Source organism: Leguminivora glycinivorella, chromosome 6 (assembly GCF_023078275.1).
Source record: "Leguminivora glycinivorella isolate SPB_JAAS2020 chromosome 6, LegGlyc_1.1, whole genome shotgun sequence".
Taxonomy (NCBI): domain Eukaryota; kingdom Metazoa; phylum Arthropoda; class Insecta; order Lepidoptera; family Tortricidae; genus Leguminivora; species Leguminivora glycinivorella.
In genome coordinates this window covers 2,657,575-2,685,389 of record NC_062976.1, presented here as the reverse complement: position 1 = coordinate 2,685,389, position 27,815 = coordinate 2,657,575, and the positions used below count along the sequence as shown (strand labels likewise).

At 38.8% G+C, this 27,815-nt stretch overlaps 2 protein-coding genes across 2 annotated transcripts in view; one reads left to right on the top strand and one right to left on the bottom strand.

Moving 5' to 3' along the window:
* The window catches only part of LOC125226936 (enhancer of mRNA-decapping protein 4), a 61,982-nt gene extending 58,680 nt beyond the window's left edge, over positions 1-3,302 (bottom strand). Inside the window, 5 exon segments of the mRNA XM_048131117.1 lie at positions 92-237; positions 1,122-1,231; positions 1,670-1,776; positions 2,298-2,503; positions 3,138-3,302. Of these exon segments, the coding sequence (XP_047987074.1) occupies positions 92-237; positions 1,122-1,231; positions 1,670-1,776; positions 2,298-2,503; positions 3,138-3,187 (619 nt within the window). The 5' untranslated portion in view covers positions 3,188-3,302.
* A 409-nt stretch (positions 3,303-3,711) lies between these two features.
* LOC125227604 (calcium channel flower) lies at positions 3,712-19,480 on the top strand. Its single transcript, XM_048131948.1, is given in 6 exon segments — positions 3,712-3,795; positions 3,879-3,999; positions 6,080-6,190; positions 6,193-6,286; positions 8,431-8,541; positions 15,603-19,480. Coding segments are annotated over 6 exon segments (564 nt in total). The 5' UTR covers positions 3,712-3,792; the 3' UTR covers positions 15,727-19,480.
* The last annotated feature ends 8,335 nt before the right edge of the window (positions 19,481-27,815 follow it).

The window sequence follows — 27,815 nt, the reverse complement described above, 5'->3', positions numbered from 1 at the left end:
AGTCATCATGGTCATCAATAAAGAGTACCACATCACTTAGGGCACCAGACAACTCGACGTGCGCCAGAGTGCCCCACGCGAGCCACTGTACCTTTGTTCTCGTGTGTGGTGAGCAGTAACCTCGCTACATCGTCGGGCTCGGCGTCGTGGTCGTCGGGGATGTAGGGGCACCACACGACTCGGTGCGGACCGCCGGGAGTGCCTGCGTCCTCGCGTATCTCACACGCCAGGGTGCATCTATGACAAAACGATGATGTTAGTAGGTACATCTATTTGTACATACGTGCATACTGTGCATATAAATTGTACATTGTAAATATTGTATATTTTAGTTTATAAGTATATAATAATGCAGCGCCCTAACAGGGTTTGTGGTAAAAGCACTGATGTCTAGTTGTAAGATCTATTGTAAACCCACAAAAGCAAGAAATAAATGAAATGAAATACAGTCCCTACCAACCCTGTCAATCACTACATTTTGCAAATAAAAAATCTTTATATTTATCTACTATCTGTAGAGTTGTTTTGCCAGCACCTGAATGTTGAAGGTTGTAGTTCTATTATGTAGGATGTCAATGTCAGATAAATTAGCTCGCGTGAGATTGGTTGATGTTTGAAGGTTTTAACCATAAAACTTTCGTGAGACTTAAACATATTTACAATATTTTAAGTGGGTTATTCACGTTTTTAATCATGTCGAAATAACGCTTGACATGTTTTGATCCATTTCCGAGGATCTTTTTCGGCCGGCGGCGTCACCGCGGCGAGATCTGAACTACCCACTGTTACTTTCAACATGGGCACCCAATCTACACCATGAGCGCACGCAGGTTTCTGGCCCGCAGTATGCGCCGCGCATTCTTGTGTAGGTGGGGTCGTTACTCTTTGAAAATGATCCTTTTAAACCAGTTTTTTATCTATCTTTTTTAAAACTCAAAACATAATAATAAACTCACGCCTTTATACCCAAAAGTAGGCAGATCACATGAAACTGCTCAAGTTCCAGTGCCAATTTAAAAATTAAGAGGTTCAAAATTAACAACATTGTGATATTTTTGTAACAGGTTAGTCCATCGCCCACCAGCAGCTGAATACAGTGACTAAAAAGAGGATATATTTACCTGAGGCCACTGTCAGTAAGTTCGATCTCATGGACGTAGAAGTTGCCATGTTCGTCAATGCAGGCCAGCACCACCTGGTTCATTATGTGCGCGAACGCGAGGTCTTGTACCTGCAAACACAAATATTTGTTAGGTAACATAAAATACTTATGTATTCCCAAAGAACAGCTGACTGAAGGGCAAGCCGCCATCAAATTGGCCATCGCCATCAAGCGAGGCAAACGAGCGCGCACGAGCTCGGATGTTTCGCGCGCGAGGCATTAGCCCAGCTCAGCAGCAAGCGTGCTATCTAGACGTGTCTCGGCTGAGGCATGCGCGGGTTTTGCTCGGCCGAGCAACTTGCCTCAGCCTGCGTTTGCTGCGTGAGCACATTGATTCGCAGCATGCCTCGCTCTGTGTGGACCTGGCTACTGCTTCGTGAGGCTACTTGGTCGGTATGGACTCAGATATGGAAACGCCACAGGGATCAGGGGGTGTGTTAGAGCCTTCAAATAATGAGTGAGTAAGAATTTTTACTCCAAGTGCATTATGTATGGATATAAGATTACCTCTCCTTTCATCCCTTTGATGAGTGCTCTCCGATCATTTCCCATCTCAGGATTGTAGACCACACGCACCATGCCTGTCCAAGTGCCAGGGTTCATTGTGTTTGGAGCTGTAATTTGAATGTTCCATGAATTTGATAAATTTATTTAATTTTATAATTTTAAAGTAAAATTACAAACTGAAAGTACCTATTCTTTAGTTATTTATTTTATTACATTTGATTTGTAAGTTAACAACTGTTCTCATGGGTTGAATGGAATGATAAAAAATCAACTATGTCATTTTCAATTAGAGGGCACCTGGGGATCACTCCCTGTCCTGGGGTGATAAGGCAAACTAAGCAAATATCAATAAGAGAAATATTTGTGAGATCGAACAAATTGCTTCAAAATTACTTGATACATTAAAAAAAGTTCAGAATGGGTTGTAACTGTTGTGAAATATGTACAAAAAATTGTATACTTCCATATACTAAGATTCCTTTCTGCAGGATATATTAAGACTTTTTACATTTCTTGCAGAATTCCTAAAAAGTCAATTCTTCTGCTTTCTTTCAGCTTCTCGTCCTGACCAGCTTTCCCACCTCACTCTTAATATGCTAATGAGTATAATGAGTAAAGTAAATTATACCTTTAATACAATATGCCAAGTATTTCCCACTCATATGCACGGCCAGGAGGTTCCCCGAGTAGAACTTGGGCTCCCAGTTGTAGTCCACCAGGTTCTTCAGCTTCACCTTGGAGCTGCCATGGTTGTGGTTGCCGGCGTTGGTTGTCACCACCACCTCGCTCGCATACACTTCCGAACTGCAAACTCCATCGCCTTCGGAAAATGATCTAGAAAAAGTTTGTGGTCTTAGGGCTGTATAGTACTGAAGAACAGGGACCAAACATCAATTGAAATTATTTTACTGTACTTTTATAGAGGAGGAAGCTGACTTAGGGAATTTAGAGGAGGTAGTAAGATAAAATTATGTAAAACTTTATTGCAATGATTAGCATAATGAGTCATAAAACTTTTAATACTAGAATGGCATTGAATTGAGCAGATGTCGCCAAGTAGTGTGCTGTTGGCAATATGTTTAGATCTAATAGGAAACATAAAAATGAACTGAGTGATGTCATACAGAGCTAAGAGGGCATACTAATTTTGAATTTTAAGGTATGGTGAAGCCTTAGGGGCCCAGTATTGTTTTAGATGTGTATTGGTATTAGGTAAAGTTTTAGTCAGAGATCTTAATGAATTCGGATAATTTTCAGACAGTACTGTAAGCAAATTTGAAGTACCAATTTGAAACCATTTCTATCATACATATATTCAACAGGTTATGAATGAAATATCTAAATACATATAAAAACATTGGCGTCGAGAACATCGGGATTAATTCAGCCAATGTGAAAATACAAAGTAAAACTGCAAGAATGTTTTTCGTCCCACTCATTCCAAGAAAAAACTAAAGTATTCACTTACATAGTCTGCTTAGAATCTGCTAACTTGGGAAGCATCGTCATAGGTTGCATTTTGATATTAATCAAAGACCCTCATGAATTCCAAATAGAATACGGAACTTGCAGAGCTATAGCTACTTTTGCAGAAAATTGGCAATTTGTAAAATTACAAACGACATCCGCTACAAAGCCGACCGACATAGGATTTTTTTTAAAGCGTTTTGTTCGATGGAATTTTTTTCTAACTATATGATTAATAATGTGTTTGAAAATAAACATGGATTATTTCCATTAAATACACAAGACAATAACTTACATCATTATTTTTTACATCAAAATATAAAAATAGAATTAGTTTTAATAATATCCTGCGAAAAACAACGAAACGCAAATTTGTTCTCTTTGTCGCAGAATTGGATTATAAATGTTCAGGAAAAATCTACCCTCAGATTGCATCACTAACTTGTGTTATGTTTCTTTGAGTGACTTCGGAAAACATCATGAAATAATATTATTTACACGAAATATTTATGTTTAGTCATTCCAGCATGACTTTTTTTGTCTTTTTTTTGCAATGAGAACGCGATATTCTTTGTCTTTGCTATTTTCTTTGTTATCTGTAGTTTATGTGACAGGTGACAAGGCAGGCAGGCAGACAGTGAATTGATTTTTCGAAAATGGTAAGAAATAATTAATCGTAATTTTACTATTAATCCTTGTTGAAGTGTTGAAGAATCGTGAACCATGTGCTGTTTGATTGCAGTCGCTGACAGACAAGATTACGATGCTTATGGCCCGGCCGGGCGGCGACAACATCCAGAAGGACGATGTTTCGTGGTGGATGCGCTACGCTGGACGAGGCTTGGGAACAGTTGGCAGTTTCAGTACGTAATACCTCGTAATATTACGCATATTAAACACCTTTCACAGTCCGTGCGCATTAGGTACTACAGGTTTTAATTGTTACTCATTATCTTATCAGACACCCATTAAGCCTAGGAAAATAAATATTTTTAATCTAGTAGGTATTTATTGTCAGTCCCAATTTTGGCACCCTCAACTAAATTGTGGGCGTCTCAATCATTGACGGCTAATTACTCTCACAATTATTTAATTGATTTACTTGTTGGGTCATATAAATGGGTCAATTTGTGTAACATTTTTCAAATACTAGTTTTTTGTTGTCATCAATGAGTTTGCCTGCTATATGTATGTCTATGTTTCTGTAATGAATCAAATATAGAAAATATTGTCATAGTGGAAACAGCCTACAGAACAGTACAATTATTAGACTTATATTGACCGGGATATAGACCGTGATTACCTTTTTGATTTTTGTCGAGCTCCCGATATTTCGACGCAGTTGCATGCATCATGATCACGGAAAACTGACGAAGGCGGGTGGATGTTAAAGTTGCATAGACAGCGCGCGATCTACCCTCCTTCGCGCGCGTCGGCTGCGTTCACTTTCAGCGTTACCACTGGTCGCATTCACACTCGATGGTCTATCCATACATTAGATAGTTTGAAGCCATCCTCACGATTGAAATTCAATATAAGTCTAATGAAAATAACCGTGAATCATTCAAAACTCAATACAGTTATGTCGGCTTATAGTCACCCTTGCTGCTATTTGTACAAAAAACAAGTTTTAGCTTGCTTGTCTGTATGTACAATTTCATTTAACCCTTAACCATAAGATAGGACATAGCAATAATCAGACATCGGATTCTGTGGGGTGAAACTTCTTGACAGCTAGGGACTTCCTATATCGATAAACTCATTTATCGATACTAGTTCTATATGTATACTAGTGACCGCCTCCAACATTGTGTATTTTGTAACTATTGTTCTGAAGACCAGTATGAAATTCATTCATAGCGTCTAAAATAAATAGCGTCAAAATAAATTGTGAGGAGTAAACTTTTAAAAACGTTTTCAAAAAAAGAAGAAGAAAATTGAGTTCTTATTTTATTATATATATATTCTTTTTTATACTACGTCGGTGGCAAACAAGCATACGGTCCGGTGCGGTGGAAAGCGGTTACCGTAACCTATGGATGCCTGCAACTCAAACAGTGTCACATGCGCATACTCTTTAAAAAAAAAAATTATAAGCAAACCTTTGTGTGATCACTAGTATTTAGAACTAGTATTAGTAAATGAATTTATCGATATAGGAAGTCCCTAGCTGTCAAGAAGTTTCGCCCCACGGAATCCGATGTCTGGCAATAATATACATATATACTCATTGAATCACTAATTCTAATATTCTTCTAATATTTGATTTTCATCTAAAATATGCAACATGCTGATGATTGTTTGATTGATTGTAATAATTAATAAATTTAGAACAGTTGGAACCCGAAAATCCATATGTTGAGTTTTTTTGCTGATAATTTGGGTTTTTATTTGTTTGCACTTGTGTTTTCTTTACTTATCAACTTTTCTTATCAGTTCCCATATGAATCATCAACTGTCCAGTGTCAGATAAACCTTGTTCATATAATTATTGTTTATTTTTTACTAATACTATCAAACAGAAGTGACAGTTTGATGACTGCTGGAAGTTTGCTTTGTATGAAAATTACTAACTATGTGAAATATTTTTAACTAAACCAAGAAGTGCATACTAAGTTGTCTATCTGTTTTCTTATCACATACAATATGCAAAAGTAAATGGCAGAAACTAAACTTAAATTAGAGATCTGTACAGTCTCCATCGTGAGCTATGAGGTGCTGGTTTGAGCTGGAGCTAGGCCACAAGGGTCTCTGAAGATAGGAACCAAAAACAAACTGCAAATGTCCTGTTGGACAGTTTGTTTTTGTCAATATCCATACAACACAAATGCCTCATAGTCTTCGTGCTTGTTCCATTATCAGATACTACTGGATCCCAAGCCGGTGGTAAAGTAAAGCCATCTTCTTAAACATACCATTTTAACTTATCCTATTTGGTTCCAGTCGCAATAATCCTCGGCCTATTCAACTGCCTGGGCATCATCCTCCTCGATGTCCAGTGCCTCATCGCTGGCATCTGGCAGATGCTAGCCGGCTTCATAGTCATAGTTTGCGAGGCCCGTGTTGCTGCTTCTTCATCGACTATGTGCAGACGCTGTCCGATAAGGTTGAGTCACGACCTTACTGGCAGAAGGCGGCCGCTTATGTTGGGTATGTTTAACATATACTCATTGAATTGAAAAGGGTTTGTATTCAGAAATATCAATTCCAGCGCTGATACAAAACCATTACCAACCATTTGCGCCTTACTGCAATATAATAAAGTGTTCGGGACCATCCACACTCATGAGACGCATGTCTTGCGGTCCGCAATGGACGTCTCCGCCGCGCGGCGGCGTTGCGGCGCGCGCCACGACGTCTGGAGGTGCGTCTTACGTCCTTCCTATACAAAATGTACTGGGGAGACGTTTTTTGAATTACATTCGGGCGGCGTGGCGGAGACGTCCGTTGCGCGCCGCAAGACATGCGTCTGATGAGTGTGGATGGTCCCTTATACAACTCTTCATTGACTGTACAATTCAGTAGGTATACACACTATGTTTCGTTAGCATAGATAATTTACACAACATTTATAAACATTTCATTCACAAGTTACGACTGCGTTCATTACCATACCGTTAAGCTTATCAAGGGAATTAGTAGCATAATAAAACCAGGTCATATACAAAACGTCGTGTGTCGTAAAGGGAGTGAAAGGTATTACCTTTTTAACCGCTTTAAATTTTTTACCGCTCAAGTGCTCGTGTCGTAGCCGCAGGGCCGGATTAAGGGTAGAGCGAGTGGAGCGGCCGCTCTAGGCGCCGAATGGTAAGGGGGGCGCCAAAATCGTCATTACGTGGGCGCACACATAGCCTAAATTGGCGAGAGGAGCCGGGATCGAATTTTATTTAGCTGTTTAAAGTCTAGATTTGTGATTCTGATTATCTGAAAAGTTGCACCACAATGCCAAAATGTACAACATTCATATAAGGTGGGAGCTGTTGCTAGGGCGCCGTGAAAGATGATTCTAATAGCTCTTGACGAACCACATTGTTGCGACGCTGAGCGACAAAGTTACGTCGCTATCCAAATGACATGACCGACAATCCAAAGCGGAGTCCCTCTTAAAGCCAGAGGCGCAAAACGTCCGAAAACGAAGGGCACATGGCAAACCACCGATGCCCATTATGGCATCCCGACGCTGACTACCGAGTTACCGTGTCCTAATTAACTCTTAGTGTTATAAAAATTAAACCGATGACGAGATAAAAGGCCTAGAAGTCGGGAACGTAAGCATACTGAAGTCTAAATTCCCCAAAATATGCCAAAGGTCGAACAACATGAGAGCATAATTAACCTATTTAATTCCAAGCTCTGCAATTTTGCAGTTGAAGTCTCGTAAACATCTCGATTTTTCAATGTCTGTCCAAGTTGGCCTTTGCCGCGATTTGCTTTTGTCTCCCATGTCTTGCCTTGGCCCTGAAATGAAGCTCAATTCCGACTGTTATCAGTTTCGTAGGAAAGCTTTAGCCTCGCGTAGGTACGTGTGCCTATGAAAGACAGGGGCTTATGTAGATCTCCCCATCAATAATAGAAAAAAATTTCGCGCTCGCTTCGCTCGCGTTAATATAATAATTTTTATTAATTTAATGTTTGTGAGGTGTCAGACGGACGAAGCGAATCTATAACGATGGCGTTTTGGGTTCGGACCCCAAAAAAGTTTAAACAAGGGGGCGCCAAAACTGTATCTCGCTCTACCCTGATCGAGTGCGCGGGCCGGCGCTGGAGATAAGTATTTTATTTTCTGGTTTGAAAATTGTTCTATAGACGTAATTCTTAACAAAATAGTAAATAGAAACTTTTTGGTCTTTCTTACAATTCACTGTTGAATCTGCAGTCGGTACACGGTAAGAACACTAATTTCAAAATCTCGTTGTCATTACATGACAGTGTTATAGTGTGCGTGGCCTCAACTGAGTTGAAACTACCTATATTCAGATTCTCAAATTTCGTTCCGATTGATTAAATTTTGAAGGAGGAAAGAGTCGAGAGCGGAACCTCGATTTTAAAGATTTTTTTGAAATATCTTTTGACTGAGTTGTTCTTAATGGACAAATTTTTTTTTGATAAATCTAGTTAATAACACTTTTATGTTTAACTTAAATTCCCAAGTTGAAAGGGGGGCTCCTTTCCATTTTTAACCCCCGACGCAAAAACGACGGGGTGTTATAAGTTTGACGTGTCTGTCTGTCTGTCTGTTTGTCTGTTATAGCATTTTCGCTACCGTATCCTCTTAATGACATTGTTGTTTCCAGGCTGGCCCTCCCCCCGTTCTTCCTGTGCTTCCTGAGCCTGAGCACCTGGTTCGGCTCGGGGTTGATCTTCGCCACCGGCGTCATCTACGGAATGATGGCGCTCGGCAAGAAGTGAGTACCATGTTCACTGACTAAACTTTATTGAGAAGCATAAACTCTGTAATGAGTGTTGCATTCGTACTAGTGTAAAGTTCAATTTCCAAAAAAAATCGTAGATCTTGTGTAATAAAATAAAAAGTGGCGATGCGACAGATTCAAGGTTCGCAAAGACGCAAGCCCTCAAACAGGCCGTCTTTCTCGTTCGTTATATACACCGGTCAAATCTTACATGAAAATCGGCTAAAAAAACAAAGTGTGATGTAAAGCTGGATTTTTGGTATGTTATTTGGAGTCCTTGGGGGAATGTAAGACTATATTTTGCAAGCAAAAAAAAAGTGTGCTAACTTCGTAATTTAAAAAAAAAAGTAAAAAAATCGGACTTTTTTTGGTTTTTATTTTTTTATTAAAAAACTATGCGTTTTTGGTCAAAAGTTGCTTTGTAATCTTGAAAGCGCATTAAATTTTAAACAGTTTGACACCTTTTTTATCAATGTCCGTCAAATAGTTTTCGAGATATGAAGCGTCAAAAAAGGTTAATTTTTGACGCATTTATAAGTATAAAATGTAGCGTTTTGCCAATATTTTTGGACAAATATCTGCAAAATACTTCATGATATGATATATATTGCAATATAACATTGTATAAAATTTATTTTGCTTTAGTTTTAGTGCAAATAAAGGTCAGTAAGACGAATGGTTACTTTGGTAAACAAAAAAAAATCTATAAATAGAGAAGCCAAGAGTCTGGTAGATTGGTTAAGGTAAAATAGTTTACGCTAAAAGTTTTAGGTTGAAAGTGCTATCTATTCGATCTTAATTTCTTTGATATCCGTTTATCTGAAAAAATTGTCTAAGCTAACTTTGCATCGATTTGACTATTACTAATGAAGAAATAAAATACAGTAAAATTTTGAAGTTTAGTAAACTAGAAAAATAAAACAGAATTAGTTACATTGTAGTGTGACAGGCCACACTCACACTACATTTTCCTTTTACATTTTCCTTTTTGAGGGTCCTGGTTCTGCATCTTGATGGCACAACTGTAGTGATAGAAAGTCCACTTGAGTTGTATTTGACCACCAATTGCTGTGGAATAAACTAGGGGAACGGAAAGCGCCCACGCCAATTATTAAGATACTGGAGAAGTGGTATTCCCAGCAGAAGAACGTAGTAAGATGGAAGTCAACTCTCTCCACAGCCAGCGGGCTAAACTGTGGCGTGAGACAAGGAGGCAGTATGTCTCCGGCTCTCTTCAGCGTGTACATGGATGGGCTGTCGCAGGCTTTGACCAGTACCGAGGTTGGCTGCTCCATCAATGGGCAAATGATAAATCACATCGCATATGCAGACGATATGGTCCTACTAGCACCATCTGTGGGAGCTATGCGTAAGATACTTGCAGAATGCGAGAGATACGCCATACAATCCGGACAAGTCTGAATTTATGCTCATGGAGGCAGCACAATATGCCCACACATGTACCACCTCTTTTGCTTGATGGAGTTAAATTGCGGAGAGTCCACGAAGTCAAATATCTTGGTCACATCTTGTCCAGTTTAAAAGACCAGGAAGACATAGAAAGGCAGAGGCGAGCCACCGCAGTAAGGGCAAACATGTTGGCTAGAAGATTCGCCAAATGTAGTGAACTAGTGACAGCGTAAAAAGACAGCTGTTCCTCAGTTTTTGTACAAGCGTGTATTGTATACTGTCGAGTTATGGTCCGACTACACCTGCGCGGCGGTGAGAGACCTGCGCGTGCAATACAACACATACTATGTACTGATATTTCGTTAAACGGAGAATACTATGATTCGGGCACGTCCACGACAACGCTCGTGAGATTGCATCGAATTCGATGTTATTGACCCTCAGTGATATGCTTTAAAAACCAGTCCGTACAAGAACAATTTCGGAACAATCTGATTCAATTAATGAGGGTTTTCTACTCGTAAATATTTTTTCCGCCAAGCGGCGATCCTGAGGTCTTTTTGACCGTAAATTTAACTTACTAAATAAATGTTGATTTGATATACGCAAATATGTGTCTGAGTAATACTTGAACAGCCCCCAAATAATAATAATTTATTCTCCGCTACACCTCCTGTAAATATATGTAAACTATGCCATTACCATCCACCGATTATTTCTGATCCAGTTATACTAGACTTACGATATAATCCTATTTTTTAGGGTTCCGTAGTCAACTAGGAACCCTTATAGTTTCGCCATGTCTGTCTGTCTGTCTGTCCGTCCGTCCGTCCGTCCGTCCGTCCGTCCGTCCGTCCGCGGATAATCTCAGCTCAGTAACCGTTAGCACTAGAAAGCTGAAATTTGGTACCAATATGTATATCAATCACGCCAACAAAGTGCAAAAATAAAAAATGGAAAAAAATGTTTTATTAGGGTACCCCCTACATGTAAAGTGGGGGCTGATATTTATTTTCATTTCAACCCCAACGTGTGATATATTGTTGGATAGGTATTTAAAAATGAATAAGGGTTTTTTGATAATATTCATATTTTCGGAAATAATCGCTCCTAAAGGAAAAAAAGTGCGTCCCCCCTCTAACTTTTGAACCATATGTTTAAAAAATATGAAAAAAATAACTTTATAAAGACTTTCTAGGAAAATTGTTTTGAACATGATAGGTTCAGTAGTTTTTGAGAAAAATACGGAAAACTACGGAACCCTACACTGAGCGTGGCCCGACACGCTCTTGGCCGGTTTTTAAATAACTGGCACACTTTTGGTCTTAAATGAAAGCTAGTGAAATTTTCTACATTTTATGTAATAGCCTGAGTTGTTTTGCTGATATCTGTCTCAAAATATTAGCAAAAGGAATATTTTCATAGAAAGGGGAAAAATGTTCTTTTTTTGACGCTTCATATCTCAAAAAATATTTGACGGACATTGATAAAAAAGATGTCAAACTGTTTGGAATTTAATGCGCTTTCAACATTACAAAGCAACTTTTGACCAAAAATGCATAGTTTTTTAATAAAACGGCAAATACCAAAAAAAGTCTGATTTTTTACTTTTTTTTTTAAATTACGAAGTTAGCACACCATTTTTTTGCTTGCAAAATATAGTCCTACATTCCTCCAAGGACCCCAAATAACATACCAAAAATTCAGCTTTACATCACACTTTGTTTTTTTATTTCTCTTTTTGACCAGTGTAATAGGTTTTGAATTCCGAACGAGAGTCATACAATATTGGACTACTAGCTCTAAAAAAAAACCTTTATCATACTTTATTTTTGTTAGTCCAGCCATGATCGATGAGCTACTTATGAGTTTTGAATGATTCACGGTTATTTTCGTTAGACTTATATTGACCGAAAATCGATTTTGTCGAGCTTCCGAAACATCGGATAAACAAAAATCAAAAAGGTAATCACAGTCTATATCCCGGTCAATATAAGTCTAATGAGCTACTTATGGTCCCAGCTAAACTGGTTGTTCAATACTTGTGCCACGGGATATTTAATTTAGCCAGAACCTTAAATGGACAACTATCAAAGATCGTAACTGTACTAAACTAACACCCTTAAGTCAAGTTTTAAGCTACACGATGTTACATTTTACAATTCTGAGCACAGACATACATACATACATATAATCACGCCTGTATCCCGGAAAGGCGTAGGTAGAGCATATGAACTACTAAGTTTCAGTGCCACTCTTGGCAAAAAGGGGTTGAAAGAAATCCAAATTGTGACATTGTAGTGACAGGTTGCCAGCCTCTCGCCTAGGCCACAATTTAACCCATCCCACATCGACTTCTACGACACCCACGGGAAGAAAGGAGGTGGTGAAATTCTTAACCCGTCACCACACGGCATACATCAATACATCATCAAAACAGACATACATCAATTTGTATTAAGGTACGGCGGGGCAAATCTTCACTGGGGGGCAAATGTCCATTGCACTGGTCCATTTTTCCATGTTTTACAATGTTTGCATTATTAAATAGAGTATCCACCGGTTATATATGGTAGGCGTGTTCAGTGGATACATGTAGAACTCAACATCATAGTGTAATAATGAAAAAATTGATTTGTTACAGTGGCCCCCAGTCGAGATTTGCCCCGCTGTTCCTTACAAGACAAACAAATAAATTCTTCATAGTTATACCCTATATCCTAGACTCTTCTAGAATCTATATCTATGTCATTTGTGTTAGTTATTATGCAAATGTAGTATTATTAATAGTGTGGTTACTGACAATGCGGGCTGATGGTTCATTAGCGCTGTACTTATTGCATTATTGTCACTAACGAGGCCGATAACACTTGTACATGCGTTTTTTGCTCATAAAATAAGTGGATAACGTAATCAAACTCATCGTTTTATTCATAATTACTTTTTATAGTCATATCTAGGTTTTATGGTTGTCCATATCAAAAGGGACTTTATGTCGATTGGTCTATAACTGTACTAATGGATGACGTAAGCGCCATCTGCCATAGGGTCCCATTTTGATTTGGATTGCCACATATTTCTAGGTAGGTAAATGTGAACAATATGTTCAGGGGAACATTTACCTATAATCGACAACGACATCATATATGTATAAGTATCGGAGCATCAAAAATGTTCACAAATATTTCAAAGCGCATGGCGTTAAAAGTGCGTGTTTAGAATTTTTTTAGCAACCCATGTACGAAATATTCCATTCTCGCGGCGTTGTTTAGGTTATGTTCTTATTTCTAGCGTCTCTGATTAGATAAGTAAAGATGCAATATTTATTTTCGTCTCCTGTAGGTGTTCGTCCTTGCGACTTCCGGAGCATTGTGTACGCTCTATTACACATTGAGACTACTTCCTTAGATGTTTTGTGGTCTAGTTTTTATTGGGCAAAAAAAGGTTTGTGACCTTGTGTCCGTTGAGGTCTGTTGAAGAATAATTCCGTTATCTGTAATAGGTCTATTTCAATAAATAATAAGAAAACAATACAATCATTATATGGGTTGCTAGTCTTTATTTGTTGGAACATATTTAAACTTTTATATTCTATGGCAACAATAGGTATTTCATGTAAAATGCAGGTTACCTAAATTTACTATGGGCGAAGCAAATCATTCCGATAGCAATTTTTGGTTTGTTTTTTGTAAGATTTTTTACTATAAAATGAAGATTTTATGCAAATTGAAGTTATAATCGGGCAAGAAAATCGGGCGAGAATTATATATTTACTGACTCAAAAAAGTTTAACTAACGAGATAGTAGTAACGTGATAGATTCTGAATTAAATCGACTCTGAGTTGAAGATGATTGACTCGGCGATGTAAAGTACCTCTAGTAAATTACCACACAAATTCGAAAAACATAATGTACACCAAAAAGCCTCGTAGATGAAAACGAAACGTCGTATACTATTTGAAAATAAAGAATCGCTACAATATTACGGCATGACTGGGCTCAGGGGCACGCGCGACGACATGGCGGCCATGGCGGCGGGCGGCGCCACGCCCCCCGGCGCGGCGGCGCCGCAGGACCAGCACGCCACGCTCATGGAGGACCCCGACGTCTGGCGCCCCAACTAAAGGCAACTCACCTGTCTATCGCTAGATGCCGCTGTACTTTTCGCTACCAAACTTTTTTTTTTTCATTTTTGGCACTAGGCATGCAATTGCGAATTGCGCGGTTAATCTACTTTTATTTTACGTTATTTTTGTCGCTCTTTAGTTGTTCATAGAGGACCCTGACGTCTACCGCTAGATGGCGTTGTTCTTACTAGCAAACTTTTATTTCGTTCTGTAGCACAAGGCATGCGATCACGCGTACCGCGGTTAGTATTCTACTTTCATTTAACTCTATTCTTGTCGCACTTGAGTTGCGCAGGACCATCACGCCACGCTCATGGAGGACCCCAACGTGTGGCGCCCCAACTAAAGGCAACTCACTTGTCTATCTCTAGATGGCGCTGTTCGCGCTAAATTTTATTTCATTCTGTAGCACAGCAGCACAAGAGGCATGCCATCGTAGAGTACTCTTTCTATTTTGTTTTGCATTTTTCTTGTCGTTCTTCAGTCGACGAGTGGCGTTAACACACCACCCCTAGATGGCATTATTGCTAGCAAACTTTTTATTTGTTCTGTAGAACATGGCATGTGAATGCGCAATTAGAATTCATTTATTTTGCATTTTTCTTGTCGTTCTTCATTGGACGTGCGGCGTTTCAAGTAAAAGTAAGTAACACCCAACCGCTAGATGGCAGTATTGCTAGAAAAAAAAATCTTTTCCGTTCTATAGCACAAGGCATGTGATCAAAAGGACTGTATACTTTTATTTTATTTGCATTATTCTTGTCGTTCTTTAGACGTTTCAACTAAAGACAAATAACACTCAACCGCTAGATGGCGTTGTTTTTAATAGCAAACATTTTATGTAGCACAGGGCATGTAATAGCGCTATTAAATTATATTTTGCATTGTATTTTAGTCATTTAGTTATTTTATTTCAGCGTTTTCGTTATACTATAAATATTTACTTTCAGTTTATAGAGCATACTAATTCCAATAAGGCCTAATTACCCTTTGGGTTGGAAGGTCAGATGGCAGTCGCTTTCGTAAAACTAGTGCCTACGCCAAATCTTGGGATTAGTTGTCACAGCGGACCCCAGGCCCATGAGCCGTGGCAAATGCCGGGATAACGCAAGGACGATGATGATGATGATGAGTTTCTAGAGCATACTCGTACGTGTCCGGGTTGTTTACATTTTATTTGATGCCTTAATTGTTGTATTGTATTTTGATTTCGTAAGCTGTTAAATTAACTTATTAAAAAAACTAAACTCTTCAAACTCACGCGGCTATAAGTCCTTACTACCCGGCCACTACCGCCTGCAGGCCTAGCACATGATTGTCGCGAGAGTATGTCGCCGCGTGATAGATCACGCGTCTTGTTCTAATTATATTAATGACATAAGGATCGGTAGTCTATCTTGCGGGAATATATTCTCGCGCCAATCATGTACTAACCCTGCTGGTGAACTGACTTGTCGATGCATGCGCGCCGAATAAATATGTCAAAGACAACTAAGCTAACCTATCTGTTTGGTTTAGGGCGTCAGCGGACGAGATGCGGACGTCGGCCGCCACCATCGAGTCCGGGCTGCCCACGGCGCCGCGCGCCGGCCTCGTCTCCAACGAGCAGCCAGTCTCCTTCACCGGCGTGCCCGGCCACTGATCTCCGCTCATCCCATGCTACCCTGGTACTTTAAGGTGATCTCAGCTACTGTTTGTTAGCGCTCATGTCTGTTTTCACTGATGGGATTTCACTACCTAGACATGTTCGGGGAATCACTTACATAGCGATAACATTTACATACTACGCTACTGCTGAGATTCCACTAGAGATGTACAGTCAGATTATCGGAGCCAGTCAGGCCTTTCGTCACCAACGAGCAGCCCGTCTCCTTCACCGGCGTGCCCGGCCACTGATCTCCGCTCATCCCATGCTACCCTGGTACTTTAAGGTGATCTCAGCTACTGTTTGTTAGCGCTCATGTCTGTTTTCACTGATGGGATTTCACTACCTAGACATGTTCGGGGAATCACGTACATAGCGATAACATTTACATACTAACTGCTGAGATTCCACTAGAGATGTACAGTCAGATTATCGGAGCCAGTCAGGCCTTTCGTCACCAACGAGCAGCCCGTCTCCTTCACCGGCGTGCCCGGCCACTGATCTCCGCTCATCCCATGCTACCCTGGTACTTTAAGGTGATCTCAGCTACTGTTTGTTAGCGCTCATGTCTGTTTTCACTGATGGGATTTCACTACCTAGACATGTTCGGGGAATCACTTACATAGCGATAACATTTACATACTACGCTACTGCTGAGATTCCACTAGAGATGTACAGTCAGATTATCGGAGCCAGTCAGGCCTTTCGTCACCAACGAGCAGCCCGTCTCCTTCACCGGCGTGCCCGGCCACTGATCTCCGCTCATCCCATGCTACCCTGGTACTTTAAGGTGATCTCAGCTACTGTTTGTTAGCGCTCATGTCTGTTTTCACTGATGGGATTTCACTACCTAGACATGTTCGGGGAATCACGTACATAGCGATAACATTTACATACTAACTGCTGAGATTCCACTAGAGATGTACAGTCAGATTATCGGAGCCAGTCAGGCCTTTCGTCACCAACGAGCAGCCCGTCTCCTTCACCGGCGTGCCCGGCCACTGATCTCCGCTCATCCCATGCTACCCTGGTACTTTAAGGTGATCTCAGCTACTGTTTGTTAGCGCTCATGTCTGTTTTCACTGATGGGATTTCACTACCTAGACATGTTCGGGGAATCACGTACATAGCGATAACATTTACATACTAACTGCTGAGATTCCACTAGAGATGTACAGTCAGATTATCGGAGCCAGTCAGGCCTTTCGTCACCAACGAGCAGCCCGTCTCCTTCACCGGCGTGCCCGGCCACTGATCTCCGCTCATCCCATGCTACCCTGGTACTTTAAGGTGATCTCAGCTACTGTTTGTTAGCGCTCATGTCTGTTTTCACTGATGGGATTTCACTACCTAGACATGTTCGGGGAATCACGTACATAGCGATAACATTTACATACTAACTGCTGAGATTCCACTAGAGATGTACAGTCAGATTATCGGAGCCAGTCAGGCCTTTCGTCACCAACGAGCAGCCCGTCTCCTTCACCGGCGTGCCCGGCCACTGATCTCCGCTCATTCCATGCTACCCTGGTACTTTAAGGTGATCTCAGCTACTGTTTGTTAGCGCTCATGTCTGTTTACACTGCGTCTGGGATTCGACTAGAGATGTACAGCGATAAGATTTATTAGAGCGGCCAGTCAGGCCTTTCTTCACCAACGAGCAGCCCGCCTCCTTCACCGGAGTGCGCCCGCCCACTGATCTCCGCTCATGTGACCCTGGTACTTTAAGGTGATCTCATTCTTTCGTTTCGCTACGTATGCGTTTTTCGTTGCATTTTAACATTCGATTGGTTAATTAAATGCATGCAACAATAGACAGCAGTGCAACTTAAACCCTATGCGAGTTCGACTAGAGATATACGAGGAACAGTAGACTTTACTTTTACCAATGCTTTCTCAGTGCAGATTTAGAGGGAAATGTTATGTCGTACATATTTTGTATACATCTCTCTCTGCAGTCTCTCCATTGAGTTGGTTCGCACTGATACTTAGCGTAGGTAAAGTGTCTACGATGGTAAAACATTATGGCCATCTCTACTTATTTTATGGCGAGCTTAACATCCATAGGACTCGAGCAGTCAAGCAAGCTTAAGGTCTTATTGCCTAAAGTGATGCTTTTTAAGAGTAACTTTAACAAAATTGTGTCATTTGTTATCCATTAAGACATGAACGCTAACAAACATTTTGTCCAGCAGTTTATGTAGTATGCTAGGGCGCTTTCAATGAGTACTCTATCCGTCAGGTCTTACGCCTGTACTGTTTCCCGGTTTTAATTGTTTTAAACATATCAATGAAATATAAGAAATTAAACATCGTATTTTATGTACCGGCTTGAAAACTTAAGGCCTTGAACATAATGATACATACTGTTTAATTATCGCTATCTGTGAATTTATATCCTCTAAAAAGACAATTTCTATAACTCAATGTTAAATTATTATTAACTTTAATTTATATTTTAAAAAGTTACCAAGACTTGACGGCTAGCTTTTATCGGCCACATTTTTTAGCATTCCTAAAGTTAGACAAGTTTTTATAAGTTATATCTACAATCACGTAGTCATTTCCAATAGCCCATAGGGTGCATCAAGTCCTCCAAAAACCAATGCCAAATATACTCTGACAAAATTTGCCACCCTTTTCTACTGATGAAAATGGCTTGCCACACTATAAAATGCCACTTTGTAGATAGTGGCACCACACCCCCACGTGTCAGCTGTATTTTCCATGCTTAAACTGTAACGAATAGACTACTATAAATGCCAGAAGGCCTATGATAGAGATGTCTTATGGTATAAGAAATAGCCTTTGAAAAGCAATGATACACAATATAATTAAAAAGTATTTTAACTGCTTGATTATTTTTTACCAAACTCACGAAATAGGACTTCTTGGCAGCTGGCGATATCGGCGATATGTCCATTCTATTCTATAAAGTATGCAAATGTTCAAGTGCTGTACGGTACTTTTTCATATTGTTTGATATATTATACTTATTAAGTGAATGAAAGATTTGGTAGTGTTTTATAGACGATTGCGCGAGTAAAAGGAGGCTAAATGTTTATGTATAAAATGGTCAAATTTCCGTACTTTATACTCGGTTCTATCAAATGTTTATAAAATATCAATTTTTCTTCATGTAATAAACATATAACATAGTGTATGATACATGTTGCTTGTAGATATAGTTATGTGAGATTGTTTACAGTGTTCCAGCGTTATATATATGTACGTATTCAATATGACTTCAGTAAATAGGTAAATAGTATAATTTATAGAATAAATATTTTAGGCTAGTTGCAATTTAATTACATTATTGTTATAAATGTGTGGATATCACAGTGAGAGAGAAAAGTATTGTTTTACTTGCAATATTAAATCCGCTTTTTTCTAAGACGAGTTTTTTTTAAATTGTTTTTATAATTTTGAAGAAAGGTTCAAATAACTGCCTATACTTTTCTCTTTTAACTGTGTTTATGAGGTTCATAAAAGTATTAAAAATCGCAATAACTTAATGGACCAAACCAAGCCGTTGCGATGTTGCCAACTTATTGTATTGGACGTTTTTTCGAACTTTCCGTAACTTTGTTAAAATAATGTCGAAAACATTTGGTCTAAGAGACTGGTCCCACCAAAAGCGAGTAAGCGAATTAAATATCGACTATTTTATCGATATCTATACGAACTATTTTTAATCAGAAATTTATTGATCTTTATTATATAATGTGTAAGCTTATTATTTATTATTTCAGTAAACTCAATCTACATACCCCCCCCCCTATAAGTTAATACAAATCAACCCCCCTGGGGCCCCGGGCCTTTACCATTGATCCGCGCTTGAAAACTAATACATACTATAATAATCATCAATAATTGAAAAATATATTACTTGTTTATTACGAAAATTATATAAAGTATTGAAAAAAAAATACAAACAGCTCTTTTTAAAATTGTTTTCAACTACCAATTTTTTTATTTATTTCGTAACGGTGGACGAGTACATCGTGCTTTTTATCGACATTTTATCGACTTATAAATTGTGTTTCTCGCACTATTGAGATGTCAACACATAATTTCTCTCGTCATCCGGGCTTTGGCGATGAGGTATCGGCGATAGAGAGCGAGCGAGTTATAGTTCATCGCTCGACGAAACTATAACTCGCCCGCGCTATCATCGCGTCTCTTTTATTTACACGGGAGCGAGTATCTCTTGTTCGTTTCTATCACAGATAGCTCGTCGCTTACCCGTTTTTGGTGGTACCAGTGGCTAATACGGGTTTTGTCTCAAAACTCATAATTATATCCCTAAACGTAAGTCGGGGCTGTTATAGTCTAATTTATTGTATATCGTGTTTATCGATCCTAGAATTACGATGTAAACTTAAAACGTCACATCATCTTAACACTAACGAGTAAATAAACGAGTCAATTCTTGAAGTAATCATGTTCAAATTGTCAACGAACAGGATTTTTTTTTATTATTCAGCGTTTAGACTGGACACGCTGTCATTTTCTATACAAAAAGGTCTCCCAATTTTGTATCTTATGGGGCGTATCAAATGTGCATAATTTTAAATAACCATGTCATAAATATGGCAAATTACCATGCCGATTCAATAATATGACAAGTTACCGATTAATTTTCATGTAAAAAATTCGGAACATCAGTACTATATTAGTACTCCACTTTTAGGAAGATTATACCATAGATGAAATTTAAGAGTATACCATCCCATACATTAAAATGCGACCGCCTAAGAATGTACAAAAAGTAGATGGCGCCACTAAAAAAAATGCCTTGCTGACATCGATTATACTTGTAGATGGCGTTGTCACTTTCGACATAGATTTATGGCTCGGAAGTGACACTTAGCGCAAATCTACAAGTAATCGATGGCAACAAGGCAGTTTTAGTGGCGCCATCTACTTGAACGTTCTTAGGCGGTCGCATTTTAACATATGAGATAATCTTATATTAAATTTAATCTATGATTATACATATACTTGTAAGTTGTAGTTAGTTGGTTCAATGACGTGAGAATTTTTTCATTCAAATTGAATGCTACAGGTAGGCATATTTTGGCAGCTATTTTTGAGACATTTTATGATCCAGTCCATAAAGAAAGTATCTAAACTTTTCATAAATATGTACATTGTACGTACAGTGAGCTGTAAAATTGCATGGAGAAATTATGCTTGACAAATTCGCCCTGCACTTTTGCAGCTCATCGCCAAAAGATATATCTGTACTGTATACTGTATATCTGTACAAGATTCTGATTATTCTATACTTTTGATCCTTCTTCAAAATGTCTTCTAGATTGTTTAATCTAAAAAAGTTAAAGACTTCCTTTATTTATACATTCCAATATTAAAGGCTCATTTTCATATTTCATATTCCTTCAATTTTTTGAAATTTAAGAATTATTGGATTCGGTATAAAGACAAGAAATATTTATATTATTTATTGTTTGCAGTAGCATGTGGTTTATAGCACTGTCAATTTGTTATCCTGTCCTGTGGCCTATTTCACCACAGTGTCCTTGACACTGACAATTGTGTGCCTATTTCTGAGTTGATAAGTACCACTATTACTAAGCGGCAACATTTCCTTGTTGATCGGTGAAGTGTCTGCACTGTCGGGCAATTGTCACTGTAGTAAAAAAGGCACTGTATGTAGGCGTTTACATAAACTGTTTAGACAGAAACCGCACTTACAAAACGTAGTAGTGTAGGGTTTTAGAAACAGGCATTGTAACCACAAACTGTTTATGCGAAAATTACATGTTGTGTGTAGAAAGCGCATTTTTGTTTGTTGAAAGTTTTAGATTTATAATAAGTTACATTGGTGGCCAAAAGGAACATTCCATGAAATAATCTACCGTTGTCCCGTACAAACGCGAAGTTTTTGCTATTTGGCTCGTGTGAAGTGGGTGACAGACGTACGAGCAAGTACGCGTACTTAAAGATTTGAAACCGGTTAGATTGTCGACGACTATGCGCGGCGGTTTTAAAGTAAGCGTAGGTACTTACGTGACACACAATCGAAAAAGGTCGTCAAGCCGTAAGTAAGCGTACTTTCTCGTACGTCTATCACCCACTTAAGAGGCAATCTTCAGAATTATGCATAGAAAAATGGTCGCCTGCTTAAAACGTTGAAATAAAAATCGCAATAGCTACACGATAAAAATTGCGTTTGTACGGGACAGCCCATGGAAAGCTCCAAAATCGTTATATGCCTTTATCGCTTCAATATGCATAAGCGTCAAACAGGTGAATTAATGATTTAAGATTATTTTAATGTTGGCGTGGCGTTTTTAATGTTGAGTTTCCTTCGCGGATGGTCCTTATGCTTCACCTGTAGTTAAGCTTTTTATCTGATCCGCTGGAATTTCAGATAAAGAAACCCAATAGTCTACCATACAGTTCGCTTGTTAGCGCTCATATCATACAAATATGTACCATAATAACCCCCTAGATCACTATATCGTAAACGAAATATCACTGTTACTGTCTGCAGATATTTTTGTAATATATTTAGGTAACCGTATTGTTAAGACCCTAGTCTTTAGGTAGAGCGTTTGTAATTGACATTGAGAATGGTGTGAAAACAGCTTTGATTACGTCATAAACCTTATTGGAATGCAAGACGGTTCATTTTAAAGTCTTGTCTGTCTGTGGCGGTCAAAGGGTCAGCAAGGGATTCCAAATCAAAGTACGGTCAACAATTGGATCCCTAGCCCACTCTACAACCTTGTTAAAATGACAAGCAGTAAGAGATTTCTTACAATCTGATTTATAACGTCCGTAACGGTTCCAATTGGTTGACTGTACTTACATAGTAAGTTGGTACAGGTGCCTTAGCCGAATGGCATTTCACCGACGCGAAACGAAAACGAAACGCCGCGAAAGGTAGTCTGGCTCTGTCGCGCCAATACGCAAGAGCGATAGAGATAGATATCTACGAGCGTTTCGTTTCGTGAGCGTGCCATTCGGCTACGCACCCAGACTATCTTTCTGCGGTGTTTCGATTTCGCTTCGCGTCGCAGATATGCCATTCGGCTACGGGGCCTGGTCAATTCACAAGAGTTATCAAGAATGGAATCAACGACACTTTTATTGTGTGAGTGACACCTAAGTCGGTATGCACTCGTAACTGGCAAGAGCCACAATTTTATTGGTTAATCTGTCACATATAGATATTTTCATTCACTCATTCGTGCCAACTCTTGTGATTTTACCTGTATCTAGTGTACCTACACAATATGTGTTTGACACGTACTATGGAGATGAATGGAACTCCCAACGGAAGGCGGGCATTACAAATTGCCCGTATAAGCTGTATTCTACACCATTCCAGTTTGAAATTTAATTATGTTAGGTTAACTATTGCTCACACCGCCAATTTTGTGATTGTATTTTTTATGCTTGCGGTGTTACCATGCTAAGATTTTTAAAAAGCAGAATTTTCCAGTATGGCAACACCGATCGTATGGCTGATTTTTTTGTGCTTCCGTTTTTTACACGATTATTATTGTAAAATTTATTTATTCTTTAATCATTTATAATTATATTTTTTTAAGTCATCCAATTATTTGTAATTAAGAACACATGTAAATTATATATGGAATCGATTGTCAGTTATATTAAGTTATTATTGTATACAGAAAATACGGTGGCTGGTAGAAAAAAGTCGTTGTTTATCCTATACTAGGACACAAACTCGTAGATTGTCGTATCTTACCTTGCCAATGTTTGGTACCTATCAAGATCAAGTAATCACCCGGGGGCTTACTGGTGTTTTTCGTTAAAATAAGATATTTGTATAAATTTTACATAGTTCGAATTTCTAAAACTAAATCACGTAACTACTTATTACAGTTATTACATATATTAGGGAGTGTAATACAAGAATAATGCCCGTGAGATTTCAAAAGGCCCTTCGGTTGATATCGGACGCAATTCTAAAATGGATACTGACTTGTCTTATTTTTGTATGTGTTGCGCTAAAATCCGAAGGTCTGTTTTAGGTGCACATTGGCATGTAAGATCGGCAATGAAGACTATTCTGCCAGTCGAGTCGGTCCTGTTAGGTATGGTTGTATAGTTACACCGTTGTTCCGTGTAGCCTCGTTACTGTTAGGACGGCATATCTGTAATAAATGTGTGTATATTGGACATCTTCTTTCACTTGTCTCTACCTTTTCTAGGCGTCTTTCAATAATCCATACAGATGTAGTACGAAAAGATTTTCCTTCGTATTTTTACGGAAACGTGTGAACGTGTCACGCTATTTTAATAATAAAACTATCGTGAGACACTGACATATTAAACATGTAAAATCGGGTAACTCACATAAAATTGTCGAAGGTCGCTCGACATGTTTCGCAGTTTGCGTCGGGATACCATCGGCATCGCGCGTGCTCAATGAAAATGCTCCTCGTTACGGAGCGAAACATGTCGAGCGACCTTCGACAATTTTAATTCAAAAAACGTGAGTTACGTAAGACGCGCCCCATTTTACGTCCTTCCTATGTTTACTCAGGTGGCGTGGCGCGGACGCCCGTGTTTAACGTGTTACGTGACCCGCTGTTTAACGTCACGCTAGTCAGTCTTAGTACAAGACGTACTGACACTTCTGAACTAGACAAATACGAATGTTTCCGGAAAAATACGAAGAAAAAGCTTTTCACACTACATGTGTACTTATCAGGCCTTATATTTTATTTAGAGTTGTCTTTTAACCCTTTTCCAGGCATACATCTAGTGACTACATAAGCGTAATTAGAATTTGAACCTTAGGAGTGAAAGTTAAGGCTCATATTCGATTGGAGCTTCGAGAAAAGTGACGTCATTAATTGAATTGGAATATTTTGAGTTTTTTGAGAAATTGTAGATGGTGCGGCCTGGACAAGGGTTTAAAAGAAGCTTTTTAGTAACCATCGTTTTGCCTCAAGAAATAGTTATTTGTTATACAAGGGGGCAAAGTTGTATTTTAACGTCGAGTGTGGAACTCGCAAGTTCAGGATTCTATTCTCGAACCACTCGCTTCGCTCTTGGTTAAACTATAGAATCCTTTCACTTGCTCGTTTTTCAACACACGAAAAGTAAAATACATTTGCACCCGAGTGTAACACAAAACTTTTCCCCTCACTATAGCGAGGAAATTAGAACGCAAAAAATGCGTTTATTACTGCTTCCAGTAGTTCCACAGGTGGTAAATCATCTTTATTAAGGACTGTATCGTTAATTATAGGTACACAACAAACCTCGTCTAAATGTTGACATGTGCATAATTTTGTATTATTATGGTCCGAGAGTTTGATCTGAAGGTATTGGTAAGTACTATTTGATATAAGAAGGTCTGATATTTTTTTTATTTTAGGGACTTTATGGTACTTTCATTAAGGTCTAGCAAATACATTTTGGACAACCCCTAATCTGGCTTAATTTGAGAATATCTCAAAGACTTTTTGTACGATTTCGACAAACAAAGGTTAATATGCTGCCAAAATATATTTTTTAAGAGTCCTCTTCATGGTTGTTCAATTGGGTACTTGCAGAATAAATGCGGTGAATTTATATAATTTAAAAAAACGCATTTTTGAGCAACGTTCCGGTTTGCCGTAAATTTTTGATACAAGCAGGATGAGAGAAATAGATAAAAAAATTAGGCATAGGCCAATGTCTAATAGACATTCATGGTGTTTGAACAGTGCCTAAACCAGATCGATATAAACAGTGTATGATAGTTAAATTCGACATCAAAGTCGGAGTTAGCGTAAGCACCATGCCACATTCTCTAAATGGCCGCCATACACAGATCATGAACTTTATTTTTTTTAAATAACAGTGGCTAGACTATGTCTAGATATTCTGCTTTGTGGATCATGTGTCGTTGAGGTTCGCACTGTACAATTTTTTTTCGCAATTGTGTCGTCTTGTACGCACTTTGTGAATTTTCTAGTAGCATTTGTCCGAAATCGTAATTGGTACTCGGGAGGATTAAGTCAATGCTGTCTAAACCACATGCTTTACGTCGAGTTTCTAGGACAAAATGCGTACCTTATTATGTGCCTTATTAAGCCCATGTCTTGTTATAAGAAAAAAATATAATAGCAAATAAATACGGCTACTCAAAGTTGTCCCCATATTTAACGATACAGTCCTTACTAGATTCACCTACTTTTATCAATTTTAAAGCAGTTAATTTGACTTTATTCAAGGTCAAATTACTTTACCCACTAGTGGATAAAATGCGTTTTTACCCGCTGGTATTAAAGGACAAAACACGTGTTTCCGAGCCAGTGAGGGGAAAAGTAAGTTATACTTCTCAAATGTGGATAGCGATGAGACTCAACAACACACGCACTGTCCTGAATTGTAAACCTTACGGCCTTGTAATAAGATTTTCCGTGAGTTATCTAGGGGCAATAGGGACATTCTTTGATCATTGTGTGGATCAAATAAAACTCCTCATACATTTACAATATTTTTTTTATTCAATATAATAATCTTAATAAATCCAAAATATTTACACAATACAAAAACATACAGTTTGACCTGGATCAACGTTCGCCCCAGTACCATCGCGCCTTCACAACTGAAGAGCACAAGTCACATAACAAATGCATTCCGAATTGAACCTAAACTCATTTGAATGAAAACCAAACTGGAATTTGTTTTGAGTTGTTTCATTATATCATAAATTAAATATAACAAGATCATACCATCCCATACATTAAAATGCGACCGCCTTAGACCGCGCTTACACTCCACCACACATAGATGGCGCCACACAAAAAATGTCTTGTAGCTTTCGATTATACTTGTAGATGGCGTTAAGTGTCACTTTTGACATAGATTTACGGCTCGGAATTGACACTTAATGCCAATCTACAAATAATCGGTGGCAACAAGGCATTTTCTGTGGCGCCATCTATGTGTGGTGGAGTGTAAGCGCGTTCGTAGGCGGTCGCATTTTAATGTATGGGATGGTATGATCTTGTTATATTTAATTTATGATTATATAGATGCGACATGTCGACTGACTCGCAGATATTACGTTTCAAGGAAACTGTTGATGAAACTTGCAACTTTGCCCGTTCATCTAACTTTAACAGATGTAGTGCGAAAAGGGTTTCCTTCCTATTTTTAACCCCCGACGCAAAAACGACGGAGAGTTTGACGTGTCTGTCTGTCTGTCTGTGGCATCGTAGCTCCCGAACGGATGAACCGATTTCGATTTAGTTTTTTTTTGTTTGAAAGCTGAGTTAGTCGGGAGTGTTCTTAGCCATGTTTTATGAAAATCGGTCGACTATGTCGCGGTCGGGGGTTTTTTCAAAAATTTTAATTTTGTGGTTAGGTTAGGTTATTCCGGAAACGTTCGTATTTGTCATGCTAGTTCAGTCAATGTCAGTACGTCTTATACAGACTGAAATAGCGTGTCACGTTCTTGAGTTTCCGCGAAAATACCAAGGAAAACATTTCTGACTACATCTGTACGTAGGTAAGTAATTTTCCAACTATTCATTGCAATCATACAAGATATTTTTCACCACACCAACTGGTAAAGGCTTTCTTTGCTATCCAAAAACAGATAGCAAAATTGCATTTTATCCACAAGGGGGCAAAGTAATTTCATACAAATTTTAACTCGATGTCTTAATCTGGCTGCTAGATTTTACCTATTAATGATGATTTTGAATCATAAATATTGAATAAATTGATGGATTTGATTTATTTTGATGTTTTATAGTCAGTATTTTGTTCGTGTTGGTGTGGTGAAAAATTTTGTGTTTCACTCGGTGGCAAAGTTTGTTTAACCTTCGTGCCTTGATACCCTCGCAACGCTCAAGATTCCACTTTTTGAACCACTCGCTACTGGCACGAATATTGGCACGTGCGGTTAAACAACTACTTTGCCCCCTTGTAAAACAAATAACTATTACGGTACCCACAAGTTTGCCCACCAGGCAAAGTTGCAATATTCCAAGTTACACAGTCCCGTCAACGCCGGTGCAAGCCGCGAGCAGTCGTGCTAGTTCAGTCCATCTTGTCGCGGTCCTAGGCTATGTTATACTGAA